At 42.0% G+C, this 12,714-nt stretch overlaps 1 protein-coding gene across 1 annotated transcript in view; it reads left to right on the top strand.

Annotated features, from left to right (window-relative positions):
- LOC106578905 (voltage-dependent T-type calcium channel subunit alpha-1G) overlaps positions 1-12,714 on the top strand; it is a 166,582-nt gene that overhangs the window by 49,461 nt on the left and 104,407 nt on the right. Inside the window, exons 11-12 of the mRNA XM_082965756.1 lie at positions 3,210-3,333; positions 9,230-9,298. Coding sequence (XP_082821882.1) covers positions 3,210-3,333; positions 9,230-9,298 — 193 coding nt within the window. The remainder of the gene's footprint in view (positions 1-3,209; positions 3,334-9,229; positions 9,299-12,714) is intronic.

Below are 12,714 nucleotides of genomic sequence, written 5' to 3'. Positions count from 1 at the left end.
TGGAGGCTACAGTCGACATCCTATCGTGGGAGTTAGCATGACGTCCCTGGTCCACATAATGAATACATGATGGATACTTTAACAATGAGATCTAGCATGCAGAGATGAGAGGATTTAGGTCATCTAGTGTAGATAATGATGGGTCTAGTCAAACACACATGCAGACACAAAAACTTGTACACACAGACACAAACACAAACACACTGTCTGTCATCATTGGCAGACTCGACAGCCTTGGTTTCTCAAATTATTGCCTCGCCTGGTTTACCAACTACTTCTCTGACAGAGTTCAGTGTGTCAAATCGGAGGGCCTGTTGTCCGGACCTCTGGCAGTCTCTATGGGTGTGCCACAGGGTTCAATTCTCAGGCCGACTCTCTTCTCTGTATACATCAATGATGTCGCTCTTGCTGCTGATGATTCTCTGATCCACCTCTACGCAGACGACACCATTCTGTATACTTCTGGCCCTTCTTTGGACACTGTGTTAACTAACCTCCAGACAAGCTTCAATGCCATACAACTCTCCATCCGTGGCCTCCAACTGCTCATAAACGCAAGTAAAACTAAATGCATGTTATTCAATCGATCACTGCCCGCACCTGCTCGCCCGTCCAGCATCACTACTCTGGACGGCTCTGACTTAGAATACGTGGTCAACTACAAATACCTGGGTGTCTGGTTAGACTGTAAACTCTCCTTCCAGACTCACATTAAGCATCTCCAATCCAAAATTAAATCTAGAATCGGCTTCCTATATCGCAACAAAGCATCCTTCACTCATGCTGCCAAACATACCCTCATAAAACTGACCATCCTACCGATCCTCGAACTCGGTGATGTCATCTATAAAATAGCCTCCAACACTCTACTCAACAAACTAGATGCAGTCTATCACAGTGCCATCCGTTTTGTCACCAAAGCCCCATACACTACCCACCATTGTGACCTGTACGCTCTCGTTGGTTGGCCCTCGCTTCATACTCGTCGCCAAACCCACTGGCTACAGGTTATCTACAAGTCTCTGCTAGGTAAAGCCCCACCTTATCTCAGCTCACTGGTCACCATAGCAGCACCCACTCGTAGCACGCGCTCCAGCAGGTATATCTCACTGGTCACACCCAAAGCCAATTCCTCCTTTGGTCGTCTTTCCTTCCAGTTCTCTGCTGCCAATGACTGGAACGAACTGCAAAAATCTCTGAAGCTGGAGACCCATATCTTCCTCACTAACTTTATTAAGCACCAGCTGTCAGAGCAGCTCACAGATCACTGCACCTGTACATAGCCCATCTGTAAACAGCCCATCTATCTACCTACCTCATCCCCATACTGTATTTATTTATTTTGCTTCTTTGCACCCCAGTATCTCTACTTGCACATTCATCTTCTGCACATCTACCATTCCAATATTTAATTGCTTTATTGTAATTACTTCGCCACCATGGCCTATTTATTGCCTTAACTCCCTTATCCTACCTCATTTGCACTCACTGTATATAGACTTTTTGTTTTCTTTTGTTCTACTGTATTATTGACTGTATGTTTTGTTTATTCCATGTGTAACTCTGTGTTGTTGTATGTGTCGAATTGCTATGCAGCTGCAAATGAGAACTTGTTCTCAACTAGCCTACCTGGTTAAATAAAAGTGAAATATATATTTTTTTAAATCATAATGATTGCTTGCCTGAAGATTAAACAGATTGGAGGGACAGAGCTGTTGTTGTCTTCTGGGACAGGGACAGAGCTATTGTTGTCTTCTGTACATTATTTCAGACAGGATCCGTCAGAGTGGGTTCTCTTCTGTACATTATGACAGACAGGATCCATCAGAGTGGGTTCTCTTCTGTACATTATGACAGACAGGATCCGTCAGAGGGGGTTCTCTTCTGTACATTATGACAGACAGGATCCATCAGAGTGGGTTCTCTTCTGCACATTATGACAGACAGGATCCATCAGAGTGGGTTCTCTTCTGTACATTATGACAGACAGGATCCGTCAGAGTGGGTTCTCTTCTGTACATTATGACAGACAGGATCCGTCAGAGTGGGTTCTCTTCTGTACATTATGACAGACAGGATCCATCAGAGTGGGTTCTCTTCTGTACATTATGACAGACAGGATCCATCAGAGTGGGTTCTCTTCTGTACGTTATGACAGACAGGATCCATCAGAGTGGGTTCTCTTCTGTACATTATGACAGACAGGATCCGTCAAAGTGGGTTCTCTTCTGTACATTATGACAGACAGGATCCATCAGAGTGGGTTCTCTTCTGTACATTATGACAGACAGGATCCGTCAAAGTGGGTTCTCTTCTGTACATTATGACAGACAGGATCCATCAGAGTGGGTTCTCTTCTGTACGTTATGACAGACAGGATCCATCAGAGTGGGTTATGTTCTGTACATTATGACAGACAGGATCCATCAGAGTGGGTTCTCTTCTGTACATTATGACAGACAGGATCCATCAGAGTGGGTTCTCTTCTGTATGTTATGACAGACAGGATCCATCAGAGTGGGTTCTCTTCTGTACGTTATGACAGACAGGATCCATCAGAGTGGGTTATGTTCTGTACATTATGACAGACAGGATCCATCAGAGTGGGTTCTCTTCTGTACATTATGACAGACAGGATCCATCAGAGTGGGTTATGTTCTGTACATTATGACAGACAGGATCCATCAGAGTGGGTTCTCTTCTGTACATTATGACAGACAGGATCCATCAGAGTGGGTTCTCTTCTGTATGTTATGACAGACAGGATCCATCAGAGTGGGTTCTCTTCTGTATGTTATGCCCGTTTCTGTTTCATTTAATGAAGCTTAGGCTTAATTGCCAGTTATTCAGCTGTGGTTTGTTGAATTACTGTGGATGTGAGAAGGGATTGTATGTGGTTCCAACATCATCACTTCTGAATGGGCAATATTGTTAATGTGCAATATGCTTTATTAATTTAGACCACAAGCGTGTTTATCAGATCATACCACGGTCTGGGATGTTGTACTTTACTTATATACATCTCTCATCATAATGTGCTTTCCAATTATATAAATGTTTATTTTATGAATGACGATGTGTGTGTGTGTGTGTGTGTGTGTGTGTGTGTGTGTGTGTGTGTGTGTGTGTGTGTGTGTGTGTGTGTGTGTGTGTGTGTGTGTGTGTGTGTGTGTGTGTGTGTGTGTGTGTGTGTGTGTGTGTGTTTCCAGGTTTCGAATGGCATGCAACAAGATAATAACCCACAAGATGTTTGACCACATCGTTCTGGTCATCATCTTCCTTAACTGCATCACCATCGCCATGGAGAGGCCTAGAATAGAGGCATATAGCGTGGTGAGTGACACACACACACACACACACACACACACACACACACACACACACACACACACACACACACACACACACACACACACACACACACACAACTGTAATCAGTGGAAAACATTAAGATGCACATATATTTCTAATTTGGTGCTCTCGCTGTAATTCCAAGCCCCTGTAATGAGGTGATTATTGAAATTGGATGCAAATGGAGATTGTATTGCCTGTCAGAGATCTCCCCACCATAGCTAGCAGGCCAAACACAGACACACACACACACAGAGCTCGTAGCTCCATTACCTGATGTCATTGTGCCTCCATCTCAATGGCCAGGGTTACTGCTGAATCTGAGTGTTTTTTATCTGGTGTGTATATTCTGTTGGTGGCTGATTGGTTGGCTGAGTGGTTTTTATCTGGTGTGTATTAAACTGTTGGTGGCTGATTGGTTGGCTGAGTGGTTTTTATCTGGTGTGTATATACTGTTGGTGGCTGATTGGTTGGCTGAGTGGTTTTTATCTGGTGTGTATATACTGTTAGTGGCTGATTGGTTGGCTGAGTGGTTTTTATCTGGTGTGTATATACTGTTGGTGGCTGATTGGTTTTTATCTGGTGTGTATATACTGTTTGTGGCTGATTGGTTGGCTGATTGGTTTTTATCTGGTGTGTATATACTGTTAGTGGCTGATTGTTTTTTATGTGGTGTGTATATACTGTTGGTGGTTTAGAATGAATGGCTTTGATTGTGAGTTACATTCGCTAGAGATTTAGTCAATGTTTTATTACGAACAAAAGCAGTTTCAGTTATTGCTTTTGCTGCATGCTTACGTACAGTAGCCTTCCACAGCCTCTTTTTGCAATTTCACTTGTCTGTAAAGCGATGGGAGTAAGACCTTGTACCGTTTACTCTGAATTAGATAACCTACTTGTTTTCTAAAAAGGCTTGATTGGGAGTTGCATTTGGTAGAGACCTTGGAGATTTTTCTGTCATTATAGATCACTAGTAAATACTGTGGAGTTTATTGATTTTGCTGCATATATAGAGTGGGGTCCGAATTTGTTGACACCCTTGTAAAGATGAGAAGAAATTCCTCTATAAAATAAATAATTAAAACAATGAGCTATATTTCTTCTTTAAAATATTGCGAAATTTTATTATTTTATTCTAATACAAATTCTCACAGAAATAGATTTTGTTTAACAAGTAATATAATGTTTTCTCAAAAAGGTAGAGGTAAAAAATTATTGACCACTCTGTTTTCAATATCTTTCAATACTTCACCTTGCGAAGATAAGGAGATTGGAATTGGGAGTGATCTAAGACCATTCCTCCATACAGAATCTTTCCAGATCCTTGATATCCTAGGTCTGTGCTTATGGAGCAGCAGGTAGCCTAGTAGTTAGAGTGTTGGACTAGTAACTGCCGAAAGGTTGCAAGATCGAATCCCCGAGCTGACAAGGTAAAAATCTGTTGTTCTGCCCCTGAACAAGGCAGTTAACCCACTGTTCCTAGGCATTCATTGAAAATAAGAATTTGTTCTTAAGTGACTTTCCTAGTTAAATAAAGGTAAAAAAAAATATAGAAAATGTAATAACCACTTCAATTCAAACTGAGATGGCCTTTGCAAAATGTTGATTTTGTGGCCAATTAACCATTTCGTTGTTAATTTTGATGTGTGTTTGGGGTTATTGTCTTGCTGGAAGATCCACTTGCAGCCAAGTTTCAGCCTCCTGACAGAAGCAACCAGGTGTTTGGGTAAAATATCCTGGTACTGGGAAAAGTTGATGATGCCGTTGACCTTAACAAGGGCCCCAAGAGCAGTGGAAACAAAATAGCCTCATAACATCAACAATCCACCACCATATTTTACAGTAGGTATGTGGTTATTTTCTGGTCATGCATTCTAATTCTGACGCCATACCCACCACTGATTCACTTGGCCATAGAGCTCAATTTTTCATGTCATCTGATCAAAGTACCAGTTTCAATCCAAGTGCCAATGGCGTTTAGTAATCTCCAGGCGTTTACGTTTGTTGGGATGACATGAAAATAGAGCTCTTTGACCCCGCACACCAGTGGTGGATTTTGCTTCGAATTAAGAATGCATGAAAACCATTGAAAACCTCTGGTTTGAATTGAAGAGCGCAATCCATGAACACAGATGAAGGATATTAAGGATCTAGAAGGAGTCTGTACAGATGAATGGTCTAAGATCCCTCCCAATGTGTTCGCCAACTCATAGAACATTTTAGAGAAAGGCTCAGTGCTGTTATCCTATTGAAAGGTATTGAAAACGGGTGTCAATAATTTGGACCCATACCTTTTTGAGAGAAGAAATATATTACTTGTTAAACTAAATCTCCTTCTCTGAGCAATTGCATTAGTATAAAATAATATAATTTCCCTTTTTTTTTTGTCCATCGAATATGACTCTGTATTTTAAGTCTTTATTTTAAACAGTAATTTTTGCTCATCTTTATCAAGGGTGTCAATCATTTCAGACCACACTGTACATACTTTCACAGGATCTTATTTGACCTGTCCCATTTACACAGCAGTAAACAGCTATGTGTTTCTCTTATGCATTTGCAAAACAATACATTTCTCCTTTGATAATGATCACATTTAGTGTGGAATGTTGGGTGAATAATTGATTTAGTGTCTCAAAAATGATTCTCCAGCTTGGCACCACGTTTCACAATGTGGTTGTCAGGCTTTTGATGTTTCAACACCACCACAAACAACATCTGCTTAGTTACTGGTCTTTGGTTCATGAAATTAATTCACGGTACAACAGACATTTATTCAATGTTTCATCTTTAAGGGTTATTATGAGGTTGACTGGGCTGGAAAATAATGAATAATGTCGACCCCTGTTTATTCATAACTGATTGTATGTTGAGGGATGTAAAATAGGAAAGGAGAGAAGAGGAGAAGGAAAGGAAAGGAAGGAGAGGACAAGAGAGGAGAAAGAAGGAGAGGACGAGAGAGGAGAAAGGAGAGGACGAGAGAGGAGAAAGAAGGAGAGGAGAAAGGAGAGGATGAGAGAGGAGAAAGGAGAGAACAAGAGAGGAGAAAGAAGGACAGGACGAGAGAGGAAAGGAGAGGACGAGAGAGGATGAGAGAGGAGAAAGAAGGAGAGGATGAGAGAGGAAAGGAGAGGACAAGAGAGGAAAGGAGAGGACGAGAGAGGAAAGGAGAGTGTGAGACAGGAAGGAGAAGACGAGAGAGAAAGGAGAGGACGAGAGAGGAGAAAGAAGGAGAGGAGAAAGGAGAGGATGAGAGAGGAGAAAGGAGAGAACAAGAGAGGAGAAAGAAGGACAGGACGAGAGAGGAAAGGAGAGGACGAGAGAGGACGAGAGAGGATGAGAGAGGAGAAAGAAGGAGAGGATGAGAGAGGAAAGGAGAGGACAAGAGAGGAAAGGAGAGGACAAGAGAGGAAAGGAGAGGGCGAGACAGGAAGGAGAAGATGAGAGAGGAAGGAGAGGACGAGAGAGGAAACGAGGGGACGAGAGAGGAAAGGACCGGAAATCTAAACTCACCGTATACGGAAGTAATTTGGCGACAGGCAACAAGCCTCAGCAGAAGATGGAGGGATGAGACATACTAGATGAGTGGAGGGATAGAGATGTTTTACTCTGTGTCTGTCACTGTCTTTTGGAATCTCTCCTTCTATTTCTACTTCACTCTCACTCACTGTCAGAATATATATAGCAAAGTTAATCCTAAACTACTTTAGAAGCAACTCAGGCACATATTTTTAGTCTGTTGTCATTACTCACTTTGCTCTCTCTCTCTCCCTCTCTTTCTCGCTCTCTCCCTCCATCTCTCTCTCGCCCTCCCTTTCTCTCTCTCACTCTCTCTCTCTGTCTCTCTCTCTCTGTCCTCTCTCTCTCTCTGTCTCTGTCTCTCTTCCATTTCCCTGCTTCCTCCCTTCATTTCACAATCTGTTCATTTATAATGAATTTAATTATGAACAATACATAGTCACAGAGGATAGGAATGACTGGTGTCCCCCACGGAACTCTTAAACAATTCTTAAACAACAAAACTATGATGTCAACGCAAAGACTCCCAGAAACTGTTGTGGATATGAACTAGTCTTACTCGGAAGTAAGCGTGAGCGCATGGGAATGAAAGTTCACACACACATATATACAACACACACAACACACACATTCACTTGACCACGCTGAAGGGTGTGTGTATGTGTTGCAAGGGTCTGTGCAGTCCGGTTACACTGCTTGTTTTCTTTCCTGAACCCTTGTTTAGATTCCCAAACAATTTCTCATCCCCCTTAACAGAACACTGACCTGTGTCTCTGTTTCTCTCTGTCTCTCTCTCTCTGTTTCTCTTTGTCTCTCTCTGTCTCAATTCAATTCAAGGGGCTTTATTGGCATGGGAAACTGTCACAAGGGTTGTCTAAAGGGGACCAAGGCGCAGCGTGTAGAGTGCTCATATTTTATTAATGATAACACTTAAACTGAAAATAACTAAAATGACAGCCAACAGTTCTGTCAGGTAACTAACATACAAAACGGAAAACAACTACCCATATCCACACATGAAAAACAGGCTGCCTAAGTATGGCTTCCAATCAGAGACAATGATAGACAGCTGCCTCTGATTGGAAACCATACCTGGCCAAAACATAGAAAATAAAACATAGAAATAGAAATCTAGAAAACCCCACAATGAAACAGAAAACCAAAACCACCCAAAACACCCACCTGTCATGCCCTGACCACTCTACTATGGAAAATGACCTCTTACAAGGGTCAGGACGTGACAGAAACATATGTTAACATTGCCAAAGCAAGTGAGGTAGATAATAAACAAAAGTGAAATAAACAATCAAAATGAACAGTAAACATTACACTCACAGAAGTTACAAAAGAATAAAGACATTTCAAATGTCATATTATGTATATATGCAGTGTTGTAACGAAGTACAACGGGGAAAATAAATAAGCATAAATATGGGTTGTATTTACAATAGTGTTTGTTCTTCACTAGTTGCCCTTTTCTTGTGGCAACAGGTCACAAATCTTGCTGCTGTGATGGCACACTGTGGTATTTCACCTAGTAGATATGGGAGTTAATCTAAATCGGGTTTGTTTTCGAATTCTTTGTGGATCTGTGTTATCTGAGGGAAATATGTGTCTCTAATATAGGTCATATATTGGGCAGGAGGTTAGGAAGTGCAGCTCAGTTTCCACCTCATTTTGTGGGCAGTGTGCACATAGCCTGTCTTCTCTTGAGAGCCAGGTCTGCCTACGGCGGCCTTTCTCAATAGCAAGGCTATGCTCACTGAGTCTGTACATAGTCAAAGCTTTCCTTAAGTTTGGGTCAGTCACAGTGGTCAGGTATTCTGCCACTGTGTACTCTTTGTTTAGGGCCAAATAGCATTCTAGTTTGCTCTGTTTTTTTGTTAATTCTTTCCAATGTGTCAAGTAATTATCTTTTTGTTTTCTCATGATTTGGTTAGGTCTAATTGTGTCTCTCTGTCTCTCTCTGTCTTTCTCTCTCTTTTGGTCTCCCTCTCTCTCTGTCTCTGTCTTTTTCTTTTTCTTTCTTTCTTTCTTTCTTTCTTTCTTTCTTTCTTTCTTTCTTTCTTTCTTTCTTTCTTTCTTTCTTTCTTTCTTTCTTTCTTTCTTTCTTTCTTTCTTTCTTTCTTTCTCTCTCTCTCTCTCTGTCTCTCTCTCTCTCTCTCTCTCTCTTTGTCTGTCTCTCTCTCTCTTGTCGCTCTCTCTCTCTATGTCTCTCTCGCTCTATATCTCTCGCTCTATATCTCTCTCGCTCTCTCTCGCTCTGTCTCTCTCTCTCTATGTCTCCCTCTCTCTGTCTCTGTCTTTGTCTCTCTCTTTCTCTTTCTCTTTCTCTCTCTCTCTCTCTCTCTCTCTGCAGGAGCGCATCTTCCTCACATTATCCAACTACATATTCACAGCGATCTTTGTGGCAGAGATGACTGTAAAGGTAAGGATGGACTTAGGTGACCATATTTATTGTGCAATGTGCAAGTAGACATACTGGGGTGCAAAGAAGCAAGATAAATAAATAAATACAGTATGGGGATGAGTTAGATTGGATGGGCTATTTACAGATGAGCTATGTACAGGTGCAGTGATCACTGAGCTGCTCTGACAGCTGGTGCTTAAAGCTAGTGAGGGAGGTAAGTGTCTCCAGCTTCAGAGATTTTTGCAGTTTGTTCCAGTCATTGGCAGCAGAGAACTGGAAGGAGAGGCGTCCAAAGGAAGAATTGGCATTTGGGTGTGACCAGTGAGATATTCCTGCTGGAGCGCGTGCTACTTGTGGGTGCTGCTATGGTGACCAGTGAGCTGAGATAAGGCGGGGCTTTACCTAGCAGAGACTTGTAGATGACCTGGAGCCAATGGCTTTGGCGACGAGTATGAAGCAAGGGCCAGCCAACGAGAGCATACAGAGCATACCCTACCAAGCGGTAAACCCGTAAACACGCAATGTCCTACCCAGGGAGGGGTAGTCTTCCTGGGCTTGACTCATCACTGTGCCTCAGGGCTCTAGTTAAGGCCTTCATAGGTCTGGTCTGATCCAAATGGCCAGGTTAAAGCTCTACTCCCTCTGGGCGATATTAGGACATGTTGGGTAGGAGTTGCCCACAGGCAAAGATCTCGAAAAATCTTACCCAAATCCTAACCTTTACAATCAGAGTGAAACAATGCCAAATAAGTTTTGTAATCCTACTCTTATTAGGACTGCTTATAAACCTATATCCATCAGTGGATCTGTGTACAATCTGCCCTCAGGCTTATCAATCTGCCCTCAGGCTAATCAATCTGCCCTCAGGCTAATCAATCTGCCCCTCAGGCTAATCAATCTGCCCTCAGGTTTATCAATCTGTCCTCAGGTTTATCAATCTGCCCTCAGGCTTATTTGACTAAATAGAAAGAAAGAGAGAAGGGGGAGAGAGAGAGAAGGGGGAGAGAGAAATGGGGAGAGAGAGAAGGGGGGAGAGAGAGAGAGAGAGAGAGAGAAGGGGGGAGAGGAAGATAAGGGGGAGAGAGAAATGGGGAGAGAGAGGGGGCCTTTAGAGTTTCCTAAAGGTCATAATTTAGAGAGAGATGAGAAAATAGAGCTTAACAAATACTTCAAGTACCTTAAGTACGTAAATACCTTAGATAGCTTAGATGACAGAAATACCTTAAAGGTCCAACAAAGCCATTTTTATCTGAATATCAAATCATTTCTGGGTAACAATTAACTACCTTACTGTGATTGTTTTCAAATAAAATGGTCAACAGAAACAAAAATAGTTTCTTAGCAAAGATCTATTTCTTAAGCAAGAATTCTGCCAAGACTAGTCTGTGAGTTGTCTGATTGGGGAAGAGAAAATTGAAAATGTGCTGTTATTGGTAGAGAGGTTTGGAACTCTGTGTCTTATTGGTCTAGTAACTAATTTACTGCATGGTGATGTCACCTTGAAGGCCAAAACTCCATCCCACCAAAACACGCTGAAATTTCAGGCCGTCTTTTCAAACAGCTCTTACACTAATAGGGCATTAACCATAATTTTCACAATTTCACAGTATTATTCCAACCTCATAGTGTGGTAACATGTACACTGCATGTGGACACTGCAAAAATATGTGAACACCTGCTTGTCGAACATCTCATTCCAAAATCATGAGCATTAATATGGAGTTGGTCCCCCCGTGCTCCACTTTTCTGGGAAGATGTTGGAACGTTGCTGAGGGGACTTGCTTCCATTCAGCCACAAGACCATTAATGAGGTCGGGCACTGATAATGGGTGATTAGGCCTGGCTCGCAGTCTGTGTTCCGATTCATCCCAAAGGCGTTCGATGGGGTTGAGGTCAGGGCTCTGTGCAAGCCAGTCAAGTTCCACCGCACCGATCTCGACAAACCATTTCTGTATGGACCTCGCTTTGTGTATGGGGGCATTGTCATACTGAAACAGGAAAGGCTCTTCCCCAAACTGTTGCCACAAAGTTGGAAGCACAGAATCGTCTAGAATGTCATTGTATGCTGTAGTTTTCAGATTTTGCTGGAATTAACCTGTAATGGCTAGGGGGCAGTATTTTCACGGCTGGATAAAAAACGTACCCGATTTAATCTGATTATTAGTCCTGCCCAGAAACTAGAATATGCATATAATTATTAGCTTTGGATAGAAAACACTCCAAAGTTTCTAAAACTGTTTGAATGGTGTCTGTGAATATAACAGAACTCATTTGGCAGGCCAAAACGTGAGAAGATTCTGTACAGGAAGTACCCTGTCTGACCATTTCTTGCCCTTCTTTTTCATCTCTATCCATTACAAAGGATCTCTGCTGTTACGTGACACTTCCTACGGCTGCCATGGGCGCTCAGAGCCCGGGAAAAAGCTGAATGACGTAATTCAAAGCCCTGGCTGAAACACACGAGCGCTTTTGCTAAGTGGTCTATCAGAAGACAAAGGGCTTAGGCTCGTGCACTGGCTGCCCCCGTCTTTCTGTTTTTCCCTCTATTTGCCGAAACACAGATTCCCGGTCGGAATATTATCGCTTTTTTACGAGAAAAATGGCATAAAAATTTATTTTAACCTCTATGGGCTAGGTGGGACGCAAGCGTCCCACCTACTCAACAGCCAGTTGAATCCTGTGGTGCGTTATTCAAATCCTTAGATATGCTATTACTTCAATTTTTCAAAAATATGACTATTTTACACCATTTTAAAGATAAGACTCTCATTAATCTAACCACACTGTCCGATTTCAAAAAGGCTTTACGACGAAAGCAAAACATTAGATTATGTCAGCAGAGTACCGAACCAGAAATAATCAGACACCCATTTTTCAAGCTAGCATATAGTGTCACATAAACCCAAACCACAACTAAATGTAACACTAACCTTTGATGATCTTCATCAGATGACAACCCTAGGACATTATGTTATACAATACATGCATGTTTTGTTCAATCAAGTTCATATTTATATCAAAAACCAGGTTTTTACATTAGCATGTGTCTAGCATGTGACTAGCATTCCCACCGAACACTGCCGGTGAATTTACTAAATTACTCACGATAAACGTTCACAAAAAGCATAACAATTATTTTAAGAATTACAGATACAGAACTCCTCTATGCACTCGATATGTCCGATTTTAAAATAGCTTTTCGGTGAAAGCACATTTTGCAATATTCTCAGTAGATAGCCCGGCATCACAGGGCTAGCTATTTAGACACCCAGCAGGTTTAGCACTCATCAAAGTCAGATTTACTATAAGAAAAATGTTCTTACCTTTGTTGTCTTCGTCAGAATGCACTCCCAGGACTTCTACTTCAATAACCTCGCTAGGCTAGGCGGGACGAATTCGTCCCACCTACGTAACAGCCACGGCTATCCTTTGGC

Source organism: Salmo salar, chromosome 19 (assembly GCF_965601325.2).
Source record: "Salmo salar chromosome 19, fSalSal1, whole genome shotgun sequence".
Classification (NCBI taxonomy): Eukaryota; Metazoa; Chordata; class Actinopteri; order Salmoniformes; family Salmonidae; genus Salmo; species Salmo salar.
The sequence above is the reverse complement of the archived record's forward strand: the minus strand, read 5'-3'. Positions and strand labels throughout refer to the sequence as shown.